Raw genomic sequence first — 20,717 nt, 5'->3', positions numbered from 1 at the left:
GTTAGTACCTAACATTGTTACAAAATTAAAACCTTAATGTACCCATACCTACAAAGTTTAAGCCTTTATATCTAATTTTGTTTCCTTTAGGAAACATGAGGACTAACTTCGGAATTGTATATTACTAGCATTTAGCTTCCCCGCGTTGCGGTGGGGGCGTAAAACCATGAAAAAAGTAACGTGAAAAGCTTTATCGAACACATGTGTTGAAAGATGGTGTGTGTGTGTGGGGGGGGGGGGGGGTTGACCCACGTTTTGTAGTGGGACTTTTAAAACAAACGAAAAGTACATGTAAAATGTTAAACTACACACGACCGTTCCGGTGTGTTTAACACGCAAAAATTAAACCGAAACACAAAACATAAAAAATAATAAAGTCAACTTAGAACCCGCGTGGTGCGAATGGGTTGTTAAATGCTGAAAATAAACGTAAAAATACTAAATCACACACCCGCGTTGCAGTGTGTTAACTCGCAAAATTTAGAGTGAAACATTAATCAGAAAAGGTTATCAAATATGAAAACTATTGGGGACCAATGAAAGTGAAAAGTGTTGGTATTAAAAATGAAAAATGTTATGTGACAAACATGTAAATTATGAAAAGTGTAGAATTAAAAAATTAAAAATAAAATACTAAAACCAAAAGTATAAATTTGTAAGCAAATGGTACAAATATATAAATTATTATAAAGGATTAAAAATGTTTTGTGACAAACATGTAAATTATGAAAAGTATAGGGCTAAAAATAAAAGATCAAAACCAAAAGTACAAATTTGTAATCAAATGGTACAAATATATAAATTATTAATATTATTATTATTATTAGGTTTATTAGATTTTAATAATCTGAATTGAATGGTATTTGCTGATAATAATCTCTTTTCATTTTATCACTACTGGCGGGTCTCAAATTTAAAAAAGTTGCCCCCAATGGCCCCCCGTTAAAAACGACTTAACGACGTTGTATTTTTTTCCGAATTTCAAACAAATGTTTTAGGGCTTTTAATCGAAGGAGGATACGAGTCGATTGATGTAAAACTTCGTTCGAAACAGTGCTCCAAAACGACGAAATAATGTTTCAATTCGGGTTTTTGAACTTACAATTAACAAAAATCAAGTCGTCTGGATCACCGTTTCGAGCTAAGTTTTACATCAATCGACTCGTATCCTCCTTCCGATGAAAAGCCCTAAAATATTTGTTTGAAATTCAGAAAAAGGTATAACGCCGTTAAATTATTTTTAATGAGGGACAATTGGAGCCAACTTTTTTAAATTTGGGACCGCCAATAATAATAAAATAAATAGAGATTATTATCGGCCAGTACGTGTCAATAGGTCCAATAAACCTTATTATTATTATTATTAATATTATTATTTTAACAAAAAGTAATCGTTCCATCATTCTCCTCCCTACCTTCCCTCAACGCATCTCTCCACTCTCTGCAACTCTCTCACTTAAAATATCTTCACCAACACGAAATCCACACGCTCTCTCTATACGTATACACTCACACTCACACTCACACTCACACTCACACTCACACGCACAGTCACACTCACATTGTTATTGTTTCTCTCTCTACAATAATTATAATAACTATATTCACACTTACTTACTTACTCCACACACCATCTCAACCTCCTCCTTCACTTTAACAAATGATAAATATCTCCATGTGAACTCTCTGACAACAAACAATAACAAAACAAATATCTCCATCACTCACACCTTTTGTATTCCTTACTTTAACCTTTAATGGCAGCTTCCACATTTCATCACCAGAACCTATCAACTCCTTTTATTCTTCTTCATCTTCACTCGTTCCGCTGCAATCCTGTTCATCTTCCGTGACGTCATCCTACGCTGCTTCCGGTAACGGTTACGGAGGCTCGAGATCGTCTTCATCTTCCGTGACGTCATCCTACGCTTCATCCGGTAACCGTAACGGTAACGGAGGTTCGAGATTCTGTTCATCTTCCGTGACGTCATTCTACGCTTCATTCGGTAACCGTAACGGTAACGGTAACGGTTACGGAGAATCGACACCGTGACGTCATTCTACGCTTCATCCGGTAACGGTAACGGAGGTTCGAGATCCTGTTCATCTTCCGTGACGTCATTCTACGGTTCATTGCATCCGGTAACGGTTACGGTTACGGTTTGAGATCTACGGCTAGGTGTGATTCGATGAATTACAGAGGAGGAGGAGGTTATGGAGGCAGGTCACCGGAAGGTTTTTGTTCGACGGATGAGGTGGTGGATATCGTGCAGAGAACCGGAGGAGGAGGAGATAGTATTTCGGTGACGGTTAGGTTTAGACCGTTGAGGTAAATTGATTTGTTGATGAATTTGAGTTGAATTGGTTGTGGATTTATGTATCATGCTGATTTTGAGCTGGTTTAAGTTGATTTAGTGATGAATGAGAGTTGAATCGGTTTTAGGTTTATGCATAATGCTGATTGTGTTTGATTTATTGATGAACTTGAGTTGAATTGGATTTAGATTCATGCATTCTGAGCTAGGTTAAGTTTATCTAGTGATGACTTTGGATTGAATTGGTTAAGTTGATTTACTGATAAAATTAGGATTGAATTGTTTCAGATTCGTGGATAATGCTCATTTTTAGTTGGTTAGGGGTTAGGCCATCAAGGTAAACTGATTTATTGATAAATTTGGATTGAATTGGTTCTAGATTCACGCATATTGCTGATTCTGAGCTGTTTAGGATTTTGAGAACATGTCAGTGATATTTTGTTGTATTTGTTGATGAATTTGACTTGAATTGGTTTTAGATTCACGCATAATGCTGGTTTTGAGATAAATTTGAGTTTAATTGGTTTTAGATTCGCACATAATGCTGAGTTTTGGCTAGTTAGGGTTTAGGCCGTTAAGGTAAGTTGATTTATATATTGGATTGAATTGCTTTTAGATTCATGCACAATGTTAGACCGAATAAGAAACGACGCTTTTCGGGAAAGACTGGGGGTGGCTACTATATCAGATAAGATAAGGGAAGGCAGATTGAGATGGTTTGGACATGTAAAAAGGAGACAGACAACGGCTCCCGTTAGATCAGTGGAAAGCCTTATTATAGAGGGGAGGAGGGGTAGAGGTAGACCCAAATTGACTTGGGATGAGAGGATTAGGCGTGATTTGCTAGAGTTACACCTCTCTGAGGACATGGTTGAGGATAGGAGTTCTTGGAGACGTAGAATTAAGGTTAAAGACCTTTAGAATGACGGGCTATTATTATTACTATCCCTTTTGCTATAGCTATTGCTATTGTGGTGGGTGTTGTGGGTGTTGTTGGTATTACTATCGTTCTTACTATTAATTCCTACTTTTAGAATTATTATTTTCTACTTATTATTATTTACTAAATTCTATCGTGTGTTGTGTTTTTAGCTTACCTATAGTGAAATGTTAATTAAACAGACTAATATCATAGTACTGTAGTTGATTGTGTGTGTGTGTATATATATATATATATAGTATCTGTATATCTATTTACTTTTGAGTTGGGGGTCTCGCCGGAAGCAACCTCTCTATCTTTAGGGATAGAGGTAAGGTGTGCCTACATCCCACCCTCCCCAGACCCTACTTATGATAGCCTAGGCTATTTGTGGTGGGAAATACTGGGGTATGTTTGATTGATTGATTGATTGATTCATGCACAAAGCTGATTTTGGGCTGGTTAGGGTTTAGGCTTTTAAGGTAAGTTGGTTTATTGATGGATTTGGAATGAATTGGTTTTAGGTTCATGCATATTGCTGATTTGGGCTAGTTAGGGTTTAGGCCTTTAAGGTAAGTTGATTTATTAATGAATTTGAATTGAATTGGTGTTAGATTCGTGCATAATGCTGACTTTCAGCTGGTTAGGTTTTGGAGAAAAATGTCGGTGACATTTTGTTTGATTTATTGACATTTTAGTGAAAGAGAGTACCAGAGAGGAGATGAGATTGCTTGGTATGCAGATGGAGACAAGCATGTCCACAACGAGTACAATCCTGTCACTTCATATGCATTTGGTACACAATTTGGCTTTATCTTATGTTAATTAAAGAAATAGATGAGGATGTGCAAGGTGTTAATTGATAATATGCCTTATATGACACTACAGATAGAGTATTTGGATCATCTGCTGTCACACAGGAAGTGTATGAAGTAGCTGCTCGACCGGTGTAAGACTGCTATGGAAGGAGTAAACGGTGCTGTAAAAGTAGATCAAATTAAACAATTCAATCGCATGAAAACGAGTTGTATTAGCTAATGTAAGATTGCTAATGCAGGCACTGTCTTTGCTTATGGTGTTACGAGCAGTGGGAAGACACATACAATGCATGTAAGAGTAGTTGCTACTCCTATGAAGTTATTATTGAATGATTTCTGAAGTTACATATTGAATAATTTCATCTGAAGTGGGCAGGTAAACTAGAACACAGCCTTGAAAGATTTTATTCTTGATGTGAATAGTATGTGGTTATAGGTGATCTGGGGTAGTAAAGGAGACATTAAAGTCTTATAGGTGCTCAAAAAATTGTGTTGCTGGCGATCTAGTATGCTTACGCTTTTGTAACTAGTTAAGCTTAGTGTTTACCTAATATATCTTCAACTGACCGTAAAGAAGCTGTTATCGGCACCAATTAGAAAACAATTCAATAGGGAATAGGGATTGGTCTGTTTGTTATAGCTGATTAGATAGTTTCTTGATAAGATTGATTCTTAGTTGTTTGGTTGATCTCAGTGGAGTACGTATTACCAGTTCTGTCACAAAAATTACAAAGGGAAATACTAATTTGATTTGAGAAGACGAAGTATGATGTCGCTATTCTGGCTATCCATAAAGGATTACTTATGTTTGATGCAATTTATTCAACCTATAAGTTACTCTTTTTTTTCTATACACGTGCCTGTATTTTGTTCAGAACTCTTTCTCAATTATTTTCTCAGGGTGATAACCATTCTCCTGGAATAATTCCGTTGGCTATAAAGGATGTTTTCAGTATTATTCAGGATGTAAGTGTTTATCACAACCTTATTTTTTAACATTTGAAGGCATGACAATTGCATACTTTCATATGCCATACCTTTGGTTCAGCATGTATATACACACATGTATTCGGAGCATAGTTTATGAGTAATGAACTCCTTACATTAACATTGCAGACTCCAGGAAGGGAGTTCTTGCTGCGTGTGTCATATCTTGAGATCTACAACGAGGTTAGTAATATCACATAGACAACTGCTTGTAAACTTATTAAAGTGCAAATGCACATAATGTGTTACTTCTCACTGCCAGCAGTGTCGTCATTTTCCTTGAGCCTTGCACTAGCTTTTTGTGAAGTTTATTTGAATAGATTTAGTATCGTATGCTTCTTGTGCAGGTGATCAATGATTTGCTTGATCCAACCGGACAAAATCTGCGTGTTCGAGAAGATGCACAGGTTCTTGCTCTCACAAACAATTTTTTTAAGCATTGTTCCAACTTGTTCTGTGAGGCTTTGTATATAAATGCCTACGTGACTATTTTTGTGATCATGCTACCTCTTCTTTCACAGGGTACATATGTTGAGGGTATAAAGGAAGAAGTTGTTTTATCCCCTGGGCATGCTCTTTCTTTTATTGCTGCTGGCGAAGGTACTGCTGATTCTCACATTCTAATTGTACAATTCCAGTGTTGCATATTTTTGTTTATCACTTTATGTAATCTACTAATCTTCATCTTCTGTTCACTACTTTATGTTGCAGAGCACCGCCATGTGGGTTCAAATAATTTTAATCTTCTTAGTAGCCGTAGTCACACAATATTTACTCTGGTATGCGTGTTTTGTTCATTGCTTATTATTACACTTCCACTCTGTGCAGGCTTGTGTTTATTCTGCCTATATTGTTTTCATTTAGATGCTCATATATTATCATTTTCTGTTGATTTCGAAGGCCTGATTATATTTTTTAGTAGTTCCAGTATTGACAAGTAATATTCTCGATTTGAAACTGCATGTCATCTTTTCTTTGGTCTAATTTACTACTTGCTTCCATTAGCTCACCAATAGAGGTGGGCTGGGTCGAACCACTAACTCCTTTTGCCAATCTTATTAAAGTTTGTAAATAATATATGTATTAAATATAACTAAAGTTATTATATTGTTAGAGTAGCAATATAGTTTTATTCGAGTAAATCATTTTAGGATGTTATAAGCATTTGAATATTTGTAATACCAATACGACTTTTGGCACATATACTTGTTCAGCCCATTTGACTCATTCAACAAACAACTGAACAAGGACAAGCCTAAATGAACCTGCTTTCATATAATTAGGTTGAAATTTCCCCATCTACTCAAAAAGTACTACATTACAACGATAATCTATATTCTATAATCTATATTCTGCAAGGATTTAGTCAAGTCACATACTGCTGTACAATAGTAAGTTGAATTAGTGGATGAAAGGCCCTGATGATCTATTCTTAGTTTCGTTTGATTCTATTCGCAAGTTACTGGCAGAAGCCCGTGATGTTGCAAAGTTTTATTTAAACAGAATATTAAATTCTATTATGTTGTTGAGTACCGCTTTATAGGTTTCTAATTGTTGGCGTGGGTTTTAATTTTCTGTTAGCAATTTATTCACTCTGTTAATTTTGACAACGAATTACAAATTTATTTTTTAAATAATGGACAGATGATTGAAAGCAGTGCCCATGGTGATGAGTATGATGGAGTGATCTTTTCGCAGCTTGTATGCACATTTGATTCTTAGTATACTTAACACGAGTTTATAGCCAGTTTATCGTTTACCTATTTCATTTTCACTTATTTTTTACTAGAATCTAATTGATCTCGCGGGATCAGAGAGCTCAAAAACTGAAACAACTGGACTTAGGAGGAAAGAAGGATCTTACATAAACAAAAGTCTTTTAACCCTTGGAACCGTAAGTCACTATAGATTTTCGATGTTGCTGGAAAGTTGATATGCATACATACCAACTCATATATGTTTTTACCTGCCTTTTTAATTGTATATGAATGTCATTAGGTATTTAGGTACTTTCAGTTTATGTATGTAGCTAATGCCATCCTGAAATGTGTGATTTCTTGCATGTTCATTGTTGTTATAGTTTTGGGACACCAGCAGCTTCTAAATGTCATGATATTATCTTATTTTGTCTTTAGACTGATATTTTTACTTCATTTTTTTGACATTGATATCTAGTCATGTGATCTTTTGTTGGGACATTTGTTTCAATTGGACTTGCAGGTAATTGGAAAGCTTAGTGAGGGCAAGGCATCTCATGTTCCATACAGAGATTCCAAGCTTACCCGCTTACTACAATCTTCACTGAGTGGCCATGGACATGTTTCGGTGAGTAAAAACAAATTGGAATACACGTGGCAAATGTTTAGTTGTATAAATGGGTATCTGATAAATCACTTGCATTTTTTTAATGTTTTTTGGTTTTACTTATTGCTCTTATCAGCTCATCTGCACTATAACTCCAGCTTCTAGTAACATGGAGGAGACACACAACACTCTGAAATTTGCAAGTAGGGCGAAGCGAGTTGAAATCTATGCTTCTCAGAACAAGGTCTGTTACGAAACTAGTATTTTTTACCTTTGCAGAAATTATAAAAACTGAAATACTAAGCTAGCTGTTATATACTATTGAAACATTCATCATTCAGATTATTGATGAGAAGTCTCTAATTAAGAAGTATCAAAGAGAAATATCAGTTCTCAAACAAGAGCTTGATCAGCTAAGAAGTGGGATGCTTGTAGGTGTTAATCCTGAGGAGATAATGAGCTTAAAACAAAAGGTATGTTGAGGCCACACATGTATTCAAGTTTTTCAGTAAGGCCACACATATATTGAAACTACTACATACAAGCATGCATCCAGTTTTGTTTATCGTATGCCCTTACGAACCTTTAAAATACAAAATTGTCCTTGTATCGATCTATCAAGAAGCATAACAGATGGCAGTAACACCCTTACAAATTTATCCCGAGTGTGTATCCAGTTTCGTTTATACCAATTCGGGAAAAATAAACATGACGAATGACAGTAATGCCCTTACAAATTTGAAAGAGAATGTCCTTGTAAGCTGTAACAACCTATCAAAAGGCAACGATCTGTTGTAGAAAAACTAGCGAGTGTTTTTATTTTCATTTTATGATATTCTGGCATGTTTTTGGTCTGATTTCTCTTTTCACTTTTAGCAGTCAATTTCAAATTCAACAATATATTTATATTTATTAATGCTATACTTTTGATAGTTAGAAGAAGGACAAGTAAAGATGCAATCACGGTTGGAGGAAGAGGAAGAAGCTAAGGCAGCTCTAATGAGTAGAATTCAAAAGCTCACAAAGCTAATACTTGTTTCCTCAAAAAATACAATTCCCGGATTAACAGATGTAGCTGCTCATCAAAGGAGTTTCTCTGCCAACGAAGATAATGTAAGTTACATAGTTTCACTAAGTTCTATTAAGCCACTCCTTTTATAAATCTTATGGTTTTTAGAACTTTATTATCTGGAATTCTGGTTATTTGTCTTGCTGGTGTAACATCTCAAGGTGAAACCTAGTTTTATGCAAATTTCTGAACTCTGTTCCAACTGAGTTTTCATGGACTTATGCAACGGTTAGAAATTGACAGGCTGTGTGGGTTTTGGTTAACAGGTTCAGGGGTCAGAACAGGGCAACAGGCAGGGTTGGGTTTCAAACACTTTGGCCTTTTATTTTTTATTTCTATAAATAATTAAGTATTAAATATGGTTACAAATACTCTTCTTAAAATAATGACCAAGCATGTTTCTGTATATTTGTCTTACATCTCAAGGTGGTTGTGTTTTAGCTGGTTTTATGCAAATTTCGAAACTTCTTTTTCCCATTTGTGTTCCCATATGGATATATGTAGACGCCGCAAAAAGGGGCAGATTATGTGGGCCGGGTAACGGGTCAAACCATGTCAGGTTGATCTGCAGACAATTTATGCCCCCGTATTTTTTAATTCGATAAATACTAATATATTAAACGTTATTATTAAAGCAGTCACATATATATCTACTACATTTATGTATGCGTGCATATATTCAATAAAGCAGTTTAAGAGGTTGTGAGAGTTTGGATATTTTGGACCACCTCGCTCGTTTCATTTTTAACTAGCTTTTGAAACCAACTCATTTCTAGGTGAATGATTTAAAATTGTAACCTCTTGATTTATGTCTCAGTTCTGAATTTTCAGTTGCTGTTTGTTTGCATTTTCTTGTATAAGGCTCGAGCTTGATCTTTTTTTTCTTTATATGCGTATGTTTCAGAACGGACCTATTCTATTGCAAAGTGAGAATCCAAGCGGCACTCCATCAGAAATGTCTTATGAACCCAAACACAGAAGAAACTCCAGCAATTTATCAGCAGCAGGTAGCACTATCACAGAATCAACTCAAGCGGGTGACCTAATTAATGGCTCTGGTGGTGGTGCAAAACAACCAACAGTATGTTTTAATACCCTTTTTGGATGATTCTAAATAACACCTTCATAGATAGAAGAATTTCAACTGGGAAATTGTAAAAAAGCGTTGTAAAAAAGACATCAGTTTTACACCATTTTTATTTCACTCCATATCTGCACCAAATATATAAACCAACTCTTTTAACACTTATGTTTACATTGTAATTCATTTTAATTAAATCTGTTTTTGAAAATTAAATAAATACTATTCTAAGAAAGTATGCATTTTATTTGAAGTGAGATGTTTTTAAGAATTTAAACTAATTAACCGCAAAAATAGCTTAATACATTTATGTACCTTTATAATTTTTATTTAATTTTTTGACATTAATTAGTTATTAAACTTATCAGTAGAGTTTAAAAATGCAAACTAAAAGAATTAAAATTCACATTACTAGGTTCATTTTAAAGATCTAAATGATATTGTTCTGATAATATTTAGTATAAAGTAATCTTTTTATGTTGAGCATTTACCAATGCGTCATATTTTTAGGCATACGGATTATCTTTTATAAAAAACCGTCTTAGCTAAAAGGGTTAAAATTGAATTTAGAAAATTTGGTGTAATGAATGTTGTTGCACCAAATATTGGTGAAATGCTGAAATGGAAAAATGAATTATGTCTCACCAAAAGACTACACCAAAAGGAAGGCATATTTTCTTCAAATTTACTTCATCTGGAATTATCATTTTAATTTCTACATATTGACTGCAAATTTGGCAGCTTATAGCATCTATAGACCTTAATGCCAGCTTTCTTACAAACAATCTGTTTGACTATAGGGTGTAATCTCGATGGATCAGATGGACCTTCTAGTGGAGCAAGTTAAAATGCTTGCAGGAGAGATAGCATTCAGTTCAAGTACATTGAAACGTTTAGTAGAGCAGTCTGCAAACGATCCTGAGAGCTCAAAAGCACAAGTAATTCTTGTTTTACATATATATTTAGCATGCTTTTACATTCAAGTTATGCAAACGTTTCTACAATATATGGGCCTTATGATTGAAGAACTATGGTTTTTGAAAGAGCATATTAAACTTTTATTATGATGGGACAGATGTAAGAATTCAATGCTAATTATAAATACATATATCTTTCAACAGATAGAAAATTTGGAACAAGAAATTGAAGAAAAAAGAAGGCAAACGAGGGTCTTAGAGAAACAGATTATTGAAAGCAATGAAGATTCAATTTCTAATACATCATTGGCTGATATGCAACAGGTAGTATCTTATTTTAGTTTTTATCTATTCACTTGCAAGTTTATTACGTATGTCTTTTTGGTGTTTTTTTCCCGTAAATAGACAATGATGAGACTGATGACACAATGCGATGAAAAGGGCTTCGAGCTTGAGGTTAGTTTTCCATAGTTTTCTTTTCAACTGAAAACATATATATATTATGGAGTAAACTGCTGTTTTCGTTCCTGTGGTTTGTCTAAATCTGCGGTTTTAGTCCAGTGATTTCAAATTTACCATTTTCGTCCCTGTTGTTTCATTTCACTTTCAATTAAACCCGAATTCATTAACTCCGTTAAGTCTGGTTAAACCCATCAGCGTGTCCCTCACATGAGGGGCAGTTTTGTCCCTTTTCTCCCCAAATAAACCCCAGTCCTAATTTGCAAGCCCCGTCACGTGAGGGGCTGAGGTGTATTTGGGGACAAAAGGGCAAAACTGCCCCTCACGTGAAGGGCACGCTGATGGATTTAACAACCAGACTTAACGGGATGGTTTAATTGCAAGTGAAATAAACCACAGGGACGAAAATCGCAAATTTGAAACTATTGGACCAAAACCGCAGATTTGGACAAACCACAGGGACGAAAACTGCATTTCACTCTTTATTATGTTTTAAATGTATTATCTGAAATTTAGCATTTAATCCAATTTTTATATCCGCAGATCAAGACAGCAGACAATCGAATTCTCCAGGAACAATTGCAGAACAAGGTATATATGGATTGTAAATGGTTAATGTAACTATTTCATTTCATTACATTTGGTTCATGGAGTTGTTACATTTGGTTCATGGAGTTGCTAAAATTGGTTCTTAAATTATACACTTTTTTCTTTTTACACATCTTTTTATTATTTTGACTCTTTGTTCAAATTACAGTGTTCTGAAAACAAAGAGCTGCTAGATAGAATTACAGTGCTTGAACAACAGTTGGCGGCAGCACAGAATGAGAAAGCCCTGTCATCATCTCGACATCATGGATCTGAAAAATACATTGATGAACTAAGAAAGAAAATTCAAAAGCAGGTGATTGTTATAAAACTAAGTGTGGCTAGTAGTTTGCATTGTATATTTGTGTATACATGTGTGGATGTTTTGGGGGGGGGGGTTAAAATGTTGGAAAACTGACGTAACGGATACTTGTTGTACAGGCCGGGTTGATCTGAAACTCTTTTTGCCCATTTTTAACAATATTAAAGTGTCATATAGAAATATACGATTACATAAGTTTTGTTTTCATCAAGAATAATTTGAGTGTCAAAATGGTAATTTTGGTACAACTAAGACTGTCGCAAAATCCTTTTTGTTCACTTATGAAACAACTCGTGTCAAATACGATTTAAGAAGTACTATTATTTTAACAATTATCTTTTTTTTTTGTCGTTGCATTAAAAATACTATTTGGGCTTCTTTTGATCTGTTTGACTCGTTTGCTTTCAAGTTAGTTTTTGTTTTACATGTATGACTGCCACGCTTTATCAAGGTGATACGAATTGCTTTCTAGGTTCATAGTTACAGTAAAGCCTTGATGCATAATGACACCAACATTAATAATATAAATAAGTCAGTGAGTTTGTTTATTTATTTAATAATATTGATAACAACAATAATACTAATTACAGGATTTTAATATAAATAATTTAGTGAGGTTATTTATTTAATAATAACGATAACAACAACAACAATAATAATTTGGACCCGAAAATTACTCATTTGGTGAGGTTATTCATTTCTAATTCACACCATACAATTTTTCATTTTTCTTGCTGTACTTGCGAGTCGAAAGAGATAAGGCGGCATTGTAACTTAGCTAATTTACATTTTTTAACCTTTTGAGCAGGAGGTTAAAAATGAGAAACTAAAGCTAGAGCATGTTCAAATTCTAGAAGAAAACAGTGGATTATTAGTACAAAATCAAAAACTATCTGAAGAAGCATCTTATGCAAAAGAATTAGCATCCGCTGCAGCTGTTGAATTAAAGAATTTAGCCAATGAAGTAACCAAACTCTCACTACAAAACACAAAACTTGAAAAAGAGTTGGCAGCTGCCCGTGGAGCTAACCGTCCAAAACCGAGTCGAAATGGACGAGCATCTGGTCGGGTCAACGATGAGTTTGACTTTGACTTAGAAGAATTAAGAAGAGAGTTGCACACAATGAAGCAAAGGGAAGCAAGTCTTGAGGCTGCATTGGCTGAAAAAGAACGTATAGAAAACGAGTACAGGAAAAAGGCGGAGGAATCAAAGAAAAGAGAAGCGGTTTTGGAAAATGATTTGGCGAACATGTGGGTTCAGGTTACTCAGTTGAAGAAAGGGAATGAGGTTAATGGATCAAGTGTTAATAATGAAGGACGTGTTGATAGAAATGAAGGTGTGGATGAATTGGCGTTAGATAATAATGGTGATGGTAGTAATTCGGTTAAAGAAAAGCAGGTTTTGGATGTTCAACAGGTGGTTCATGATGTGCCAAAGGAAGAGCCCCTTGTTGCTCGTTTAAAGGTACGTTTTGGTCACTGGTTGAAACAGGTCTTATTAGTAATTAGTATGGGTCGAAATGGGTCGGGTTAACAGATAATTAATGCCCATTTAAAGATTTTTTATAGATATATAATACGTTAGCTGCTAGTTATTATTACAAAACGATATTGATGATGATCTAAGTATTTGAAAATTAGGCTTTACTGACGCTTTAGGCAACATTTGCACGTTTGGCTTATTGGACCAAGTTGACCTTTTCGCTTTTTTACTATAGTTTGTTATCTGACATTCAGGTAAATCAAAACCTTAATTTACCAAATATGAAGTAAGCGAGTCAAAATTGTCACCTCTACCTTATCATTTTAGACTTAGGGCAAACCCCAAAAAACACACGGTGCTCTTTGTTTTTAACTATTAATGGCTAGGTTAGTTGCCAGTTCTTATCAAAGCATGCAATTTGTATGCATTAAATGGTCACCAGTGGCAAGTATATCACATTAAATGGTTAAGCGTTAGATGTTTAAACTTCAAAATCCCTATGGGTGTTCCTTAAATGTATGCATAAGTCCTTGGAGTACTTTTTTGTGTGTTAAAAGTCCCTAAGCTTATAGACACTCAACAAAAGAGGTCCTCTGATAAAGGCTAGAGACTCAATCATGCAAAAAAAAGACATTTTTACGTATTTATAAAAAATATAAGTGTGCAGACTTTTTTGTTGAATTTTTATAGTTTTTGGGAATCAATCGTGTAAAAAACTAACACCAAAATCCGTATATTGCATTACCCTGAACTTTTTTCACATACGTATAATTTTAAATATGTTTTTTTATCGTTCATAATTAATCAATGTGGCATCCAGGCTCGACTGCAAGAAATGAAAGAGAAAGAGCTTATTTACAACAGTCAAAGTGATGCAAATTCTCATGTTTGTAAAGTATGTTTTGAATCACCGACCACAACAATGCTTCTTCCTTGCCGCCATTTTAGTTGTGAGTTGCTTCAAATCATTTTGTTTTATATAAACGTTATTTTTGCCATCTATTAAAGTTGAACAAATCGTCTTATATTATATCTTATAATCTGTCTTGCAGTGTGTAAATCTTGCTCGATTGCGTGCTCTGAGTGTCCAATTTGTCGGACAAAGATAACTGATAGAATATACGCTTTCACCTCTTGATGTTTGCAAAGTGCCTCCTATTAAAATGAAGGTATATCAAAGTTCTTGTTTCTGGAATAGTTTTGATCATTTTTCATGTGCTTTTCCGTAAAATTACGGTTTTTACCACTCCTGTGCCAAATTAAGTGTCCAACAAAAACACAGTTTAAGATGCCTGCATTTTACATGCTTTAGTTAACATAGTGCCATTTTTGCCCTTAAGGCCTCACCGTGTTTAAGATACTAATTGACTAATAAAAGTTTTGAAGGATAAAATGGGAAATTTTGTAATTTATGACTCCATTTTTGGAAGTAGTTTTTCATGCAATTCGGGTTTGGATCATTTATTAGTTATTATTTATTTATTTATTTTATTTATGTACATTTCTGATTATTTATATATATACTTATTATAAAATCTTTATATTTAGCATAATATAAATTATTTAATAATTTGTGTTTGATATATTTTTTATATATAGTTATATAGCAGTAACTATTATGTTATAGAAAAATAGCTCAGTTAAGCCAGTTTAAGATCCCGAGCCCAGTCAAGATCGGCTTAAGCTCGTTTATCAAGTGAACTCTAATATAAGCTCTATTCGATTCGAGCTTATAGCGAGCTGATCTTGAGGTCAAACTTACCATGTTACCAGCCAAATATTTAAGACAAAGTAACATTATATCTCAAAACAATTATTTCATATAATTTTGACTTTTCCTATTTTGAAAAAAATATAGTGATTTGCGTATTAATATTATGTGTTAATAATTTGTTTTGTATGGATTGCAGAGATATCATCCACCTGCTGGTTTATATTTTGTGTTCCATAGTAGGTGTCATTCTTTGATTGGTTATGTTGTGTATGTAAACTACTAGCTGCTGTTGAAAAGCTATAGTGTCTTAGAAACCTTGTAAACACTGAAAATAATACCTAACATAATACAAGTTGTTTTATAGTGTTAAAGAGATTTATCTGTTTATCTGCAATGTTTTTATAACTATACATGTTATCGAACTGGAGGTCTTACTGGTACACTGGTCGAACTTGTTTAAAAACCAAATTACATCACTAATTTATCTTTTGGTATGAATTTGTAATGTTGATAAAATATGAAGTCTGAAGTAGTAAAGGATAGAGGTGCACAAACCAGGTATTCTCAGGAACCGAAACTGAGTAGGAACTGGTTTCGGGTATAGTCAACAAAGTCAAAACCGGGTCCAGGCAGGAACCGGTTCTGGGTATAGTCGGGTATTTGACCGGTTTCACCGGGTTTTTTTCGGGTTTCGGGTAGGGTTGGTCGGGTTTTGACCGGGCCCCGGGTCCACCGGGTCGGTTCCGGTTTTGGGTACAATTCTGGTAGTAAACCCAAAGCCCGGTCCATACCCGCGGGTAGGGTCGGTTCGGTTCTGGGTAGGGACCACCGGGTTGGGTCCGGAACCGGCTTTTTTGTGCACCTCTAGTAAAGGAATTAGTGAATTAATTTTTAGAAACCGTTTAATTTGTTGGTACACCCGATCTGGCCGCTGAATAGTACTCAACCATCAACTTAGTCACCAGTACGTTGATTACTTCCTTTGTATGCCATCACGAGCTACCTCGAGTGGTTAGTGGGGGGTTCCTCCTAGGGAGGCCCCGAGTATATGCCACTAACCAGGAAGACTACCCCTATAAGAGAATTCGAACTCAGGTAAGGAGCGTTGATGTAGGAGCTTCTCTAAGGGGACCTACCAGGCAGGTTAACGCATTAAAAAAATAAATAAATACTTCCGTTATATAAAATTTATAGAAAGTCGTCGCATTTGTTATGCATTCGACATATTTGTAAGATCAATCATATAGCCCCACTAAAGAGCTTTTAGCCTAATGGTATCAAGGTGTTGGATAAGACTCTGTCTTTTTAAATTGTGTTCTCAAGTCCTAAATGAAAAAAAATAAGCTGTTAAGAAAATGCCCACTCAAGTTTAGCATATCAAAATGCAAAATTTATTTATTTTAATATGTATTTTTTTTCCCATACCCATTTCAATATTAGATTTCTTCATTTTGTTTTTTTATCCTACTTGTTATCTTTCTAACAATAATATCAACACGAGTGCAACTTATCCTTATCAAAAACATTTATGTATGGGTAACACAACTTTAACAATGACAAACCATAAATACAAAATATTAAATATGCATAGAAACAAGATAGATACACAAATAAGTTGAAAAGAATGTACGTATGAAGGTACTTTTAATTTTTTAAACATCTTTGGTCTTCTCATAAGCCCATGCTACCATTTGTATTTATGCTATGTATGGGCTGTCAAAGTGGCAAGAAGTCAATAACCAACCGCCCAAGAGGGTAAATGTTGTATAGAGACGTCAGATTGAAGGTGCACATAAAGGGTATTTTTAGAAACCGGAACCGGGGTATATTATGGTATTTGACCGGGATTTTTTGGGTTTCGGGTAGGGTCGGTCGAGTTTTGACCAGGTACATGTGGAACCGGTTCCATGTACATGTCTAGGGAGAAACCCAATACCAGGGTCGTACACGCGGGTTGGGTACGGGTAAGAACCAGTTCGCGGTCGGGTCCGGAACCGATTATTTTGTGCACCTCTACGTCAAATTATTAGTCTTTTATTTTAAAAGAAAATTTTCTTAAAAGAGCTACGCAATTTTTTTGTCGCTCAATTAATTTGAACCTTCACCATACAAAAACTCAGACAAACTTTCCTACTTTTAAATCGACAAAATTGCTATTTCTTTCTTTGTTTACCTAGTAAATCTTATTATAGAATGCACTATGAAATCTGAATGATCTTTTAGCAGTTATAGCGAACTTGTTAATGAAAAGTATTTACTTGACTCATTGTAACATTAACCTAATACATTTTTGAAATTCATTTCTTCTTCTTCTTCTTCTTCTTCTTCTTCTTCTTCTTCTTCTTCTTCTTCTGCTTCTGCTTCTGCTTCTGCTTCTGCTTCTTCTTCTTCTTCTTCTTCTTCTTCTTCTTCTTCTTCTTCTTCTGCTTCTTCTTCTTCTTCTGCTTCTTCTTCTGCTTCTGCTTCTGCTTCTGCTTCTGCTTCTGCTTCTTCTTCTTCTTCTTCTTCTGCTTCTGCTTCTGCTTCTGCTTCTGCTTCTTCTTCTTCTTCTTCTTCTTCTTCTTCTTCTTCTTCTTCTGCTTCTTCTTCTGCTTCTTCTTCTTCTTCTTCTGCTTCTTCTTCTGCTTCTTCTTCTTCTTCTGCTTCTTCTTCTTCTTCTTCTTCTTCTTCTTCTTCTGCTTCTGCTTCTTCTTCTTCTTCTTCTTCTGCTTCTGCTTCTGCTTCTGCTTCTTCTTCTGCTTCTGCTTCTGCTTCTGCTTCTGCTTCTTCTTCTTCTTCTTCTTCTGCTTCTGCTTCTTCTTCTTCTGCTTCTTCTTCTTCTGCTTCTTCTTCTTCTTCTTCTGCTTCTTCTTCTTCTTCTTCTTCTGCGTAATCATAAATTTTACTAATATCCAATGCATGCATATAAATATAATCATATTGTAATTTCCTCCAATGCCTTTTGATATAGCAGACACTTATGATGTATGCTGATTTTGAATGTATAATATTTTTTTTAATGAACAGGAGAATCCTGACAATAAAAGAAGATAGCATATAAATTATAGAATATGTACATGGCATTGAAGTTGTATTTTTATATTTGATAGAAATACATACATACATTCAAGTTTGATTAAATATTAAACAATCAATAACTATTAAAACTAAAAAAATAATATAATATACTTAAAAGTTCAAATATCTTCCTTCTTCAAAGTTCTAAAAAAGTAAGAACCCATACTTCACAATATCCTTGTTTTTAATTTGAGGGACCATTCTAACTAAAAGTATGAAAAAGATAAACTTCATATCCATCTTCTCTCATTGGATGGCATGAGCCATTAGATTTTGTAGTATCTTTTGGTTTGTCCTCCTTTTGACTTTTGATTTATTATTATTAAAAGAAATTATTTAGTTGTGTGAATATATCTACTTTAAAGTGATCTTTAGGATGCCAAAATTGATCCACATTCATAAATTTAAAAGTATAAAATTTTGTTTCTAAGTGACATGTATTTTTGTACCATTATCGACCGAGTCGGCTCAACCTCTTTAGAGATCTAAAACGATGTTTAAAAACGGAACCTTGTAAAAGAATTATCCTGTTTTTACTTCAAATAAATCAAGATGTTGTAATTATTTTTTCCAAAATACAGAAGTAACGCAGTTGCTGACAACTTCTCAAGCCTACTTCAGCTTAAACGCTGCTCAAATCACACAAATTAATCCGAATTCCAAATTAAAATGTATAATTATTAAAATTGTTGTGGAAATTGGGGGGCTAGGAAGTGGGGGTCTAAAGCCCTATCTTCATTTAGCTGGCTCTAAAGACAGCCGTGATTATCGAACATAAAAATATATACTTGACTAAAAGTTATTATACACGATCGTCAAGATCGTCTTCGAGAACCCCTTAAAATTTTGGGACCTGGGACAAGTTAAAAAATGGGCCTCTATAATCGATTTTTCAATTATGTAATAGAAAAGGAATATTAATACTTGGAATTGAACTCATGACATTTGTTTCCATAGTCCAGGAAACTTTCCATTCAACCAAAGAGTTATTTTGTATGTTTTTATGTTACAACAAAACTATATATAAAATATTAATTTTATTTTTTAACAATTATCGTCCTCTCAGAGAGTAGGCCCCAGGTCCGTCGCCTTTCTCACCCTTCCCTTGGGCCGGGCCTGGCGATTGTGTTATTACATATGTAATTAATGGTCATAGCCTATATGTGTAAAAGTGTTCGGTAACGACCATAGAAGTATAACACAGATTAAAATGGCTGCTTTCTTGATACTTTCGATACTAATTTATGTTTGACATTGCTCTTTATATAGCTACATTAAGTTTTGATGTAGATTTTCTAAATATCAACTACCTTCGGGTAAGTGAATCGGATAGTTTAGTAAAACCGCCCCATATGTATAAAGTATTTGAATTGAGAAAAGAAATCGGGTAAAAGTTCTTGAAATTTTTGCCAAAAAATCTTAAATTTTGTGCGGAAAAGTGAATATGGTAGTTTGAGAACACCGTCTCTTATGAATCATGTACTTTTAGGTAAATTCAGGTAAAATGAGGTCTAACCTATCAATTAATTCTTTCCAATCGGGTAGTTTGGGTACTTCGGGAAGCACCTCCTTCACCTAAAGTAGCGAACTTTTTAGTGTTTAATCTATTTATTTTAACTATATTTAGGTTAACTCTATTTTTTTAATTTTTAATTTTTATTTTTGTGTGCAAGTTTCAAACATAATTATTACAACTCAATACTTATTGAAAGCTTAGTTATTTCTATATCTTATTAAATGTAGTATTCCACTTTGTATGTCTCATCTTTGTTACATTTGCATGATAATGTTGTACTATATGATACTATGATATAATACCACATAAATCTTGCAATGCAAGAAACACTTTCAAGCATTATCTTGTTCAATGGTTGTTTGTCAAAGCTCACAGTTTTGTTTCCACTATTATAACTAGCTAAACAAAATATAAACGTATCTAATAAAATCTCACTTACCACAAAGCGATCAGTATGGTCTTAAAAGAGTGCGGACGTGGGATGCGGGTAAACATTTCTTACACTACATGAAATAAAGAGGCTACTCCCTCTGAATCCATGCTTCAAAAATCATTTTCTGCTATAGTAATAAAAAATAAGATAAAATATAGTTAAGGGAATCGAAACAACCACCACAAATAAGGCACTAATAATGATAGTTGTAAGTTGTAACTACCACCAACATACATAAAGTAGTGATTAAACTATGGTAACAACAAATAAAAGCAAATGGAGTTTATTTGCTATAGATCTTTGAATTACCTACTACAATAATTTGATTGATTTTGTAATTCAAGATTTATTTTTCACAATTTTGTAGGAAAAGGTGTTGTTTGTATATCGACATGTAAATGCTTTAACACATTTAACACGTGTTTAAACAGCCGAAATATACTCGTATATTCAAGTTAACAAAAAATTCGAAGTTATTTTTTAGCGTTTCATAGTTAGGTCTTTAGCCTAGCAATACCAAGATGTATATGTAGTAATATTTAAGTCATTAAGTTTATAAGTATCACTTGTTTCAAATGTATAAAAATTGTGATGTGTGTAATTTTGCTATCCTTAAAAACATATTCTATAATCTATTACTACAACTATTTGATTTGAAATTCAAGATTAATTTTTCACTATTTTTTTAGGAAAAGGTGTTTTTAGTATCATCGATATGTAAATGCTTTAACACAT

The 20,717-nt window shown here is 34.2% G+C and overlaps 1 protein-coding gene across 1 annotated transcript; it reads left to right on the top strand.

The window, feature by feature from the left end:
• The first annotated feature begins 2,189 nt into the window (after positions 1-2,189).
• Positions 2,190-15,257, top strand: LOC143615411 (kinesin-like protein KIN-7D, mitochondrial). Its single transcript, XM_077088537.1, is given in 26 exon segments — positions 2,190-2,329; positions 3,933-4,030; positions 4,123-4,183; positions 4,185-4,210; positions 4,292-4,344; positions 4,953-5,018; positions 5,169-5,222; positions 5,387-5,446; positions 5,561-5,639; positions 5,751-5,818; positions 6,684-6,740; positions 6,829-6,933; positions 7,260-7,364; positions 7,480-7,587; positions 7,685-7,816; positions 8,277-8,456; positions 9,317-9,493; positions 10,294-10,431; positions 10,615-10,734; positions 10,816-10,866; positions 11,413-11,460; positions 11,627-11,773; positions 12,588-13,244; positions 14,083-14,212; positions 14,315-14,447; positions 15,173-15,257. Coding segments are annotated over 25 exon segments (2,946 nt in total). The 3' UTR covers positions 14,401-14,447; positions 15,173-15,257.
• Positions 15,258-20,717: the final 5,460 nt, after the last annotated feature.

Source organism: Bidens hawaiensis, unplaced genomic scaffold (genome assembly GCF_021521415.1).
Source record: "Bidens hawaiensis isolate Kalapana, Puna unplaced genomic scaffold, B.hawaiensis_p1.1 tig00042887_1, whole genome shotgun sequence".
Taxonomy (NCBI): Eukaryota; Viridiplantae; Streptophyta; class Magnoliopsida; order Asterales; family Asteraceae; genus Bidens; species Bidens hawaiensis.
The sequence above is the reverse complement of the archived record's forward strand: the minus strand, read 5'-3'. Positions and strand labels throughout refer to the sequence as shown.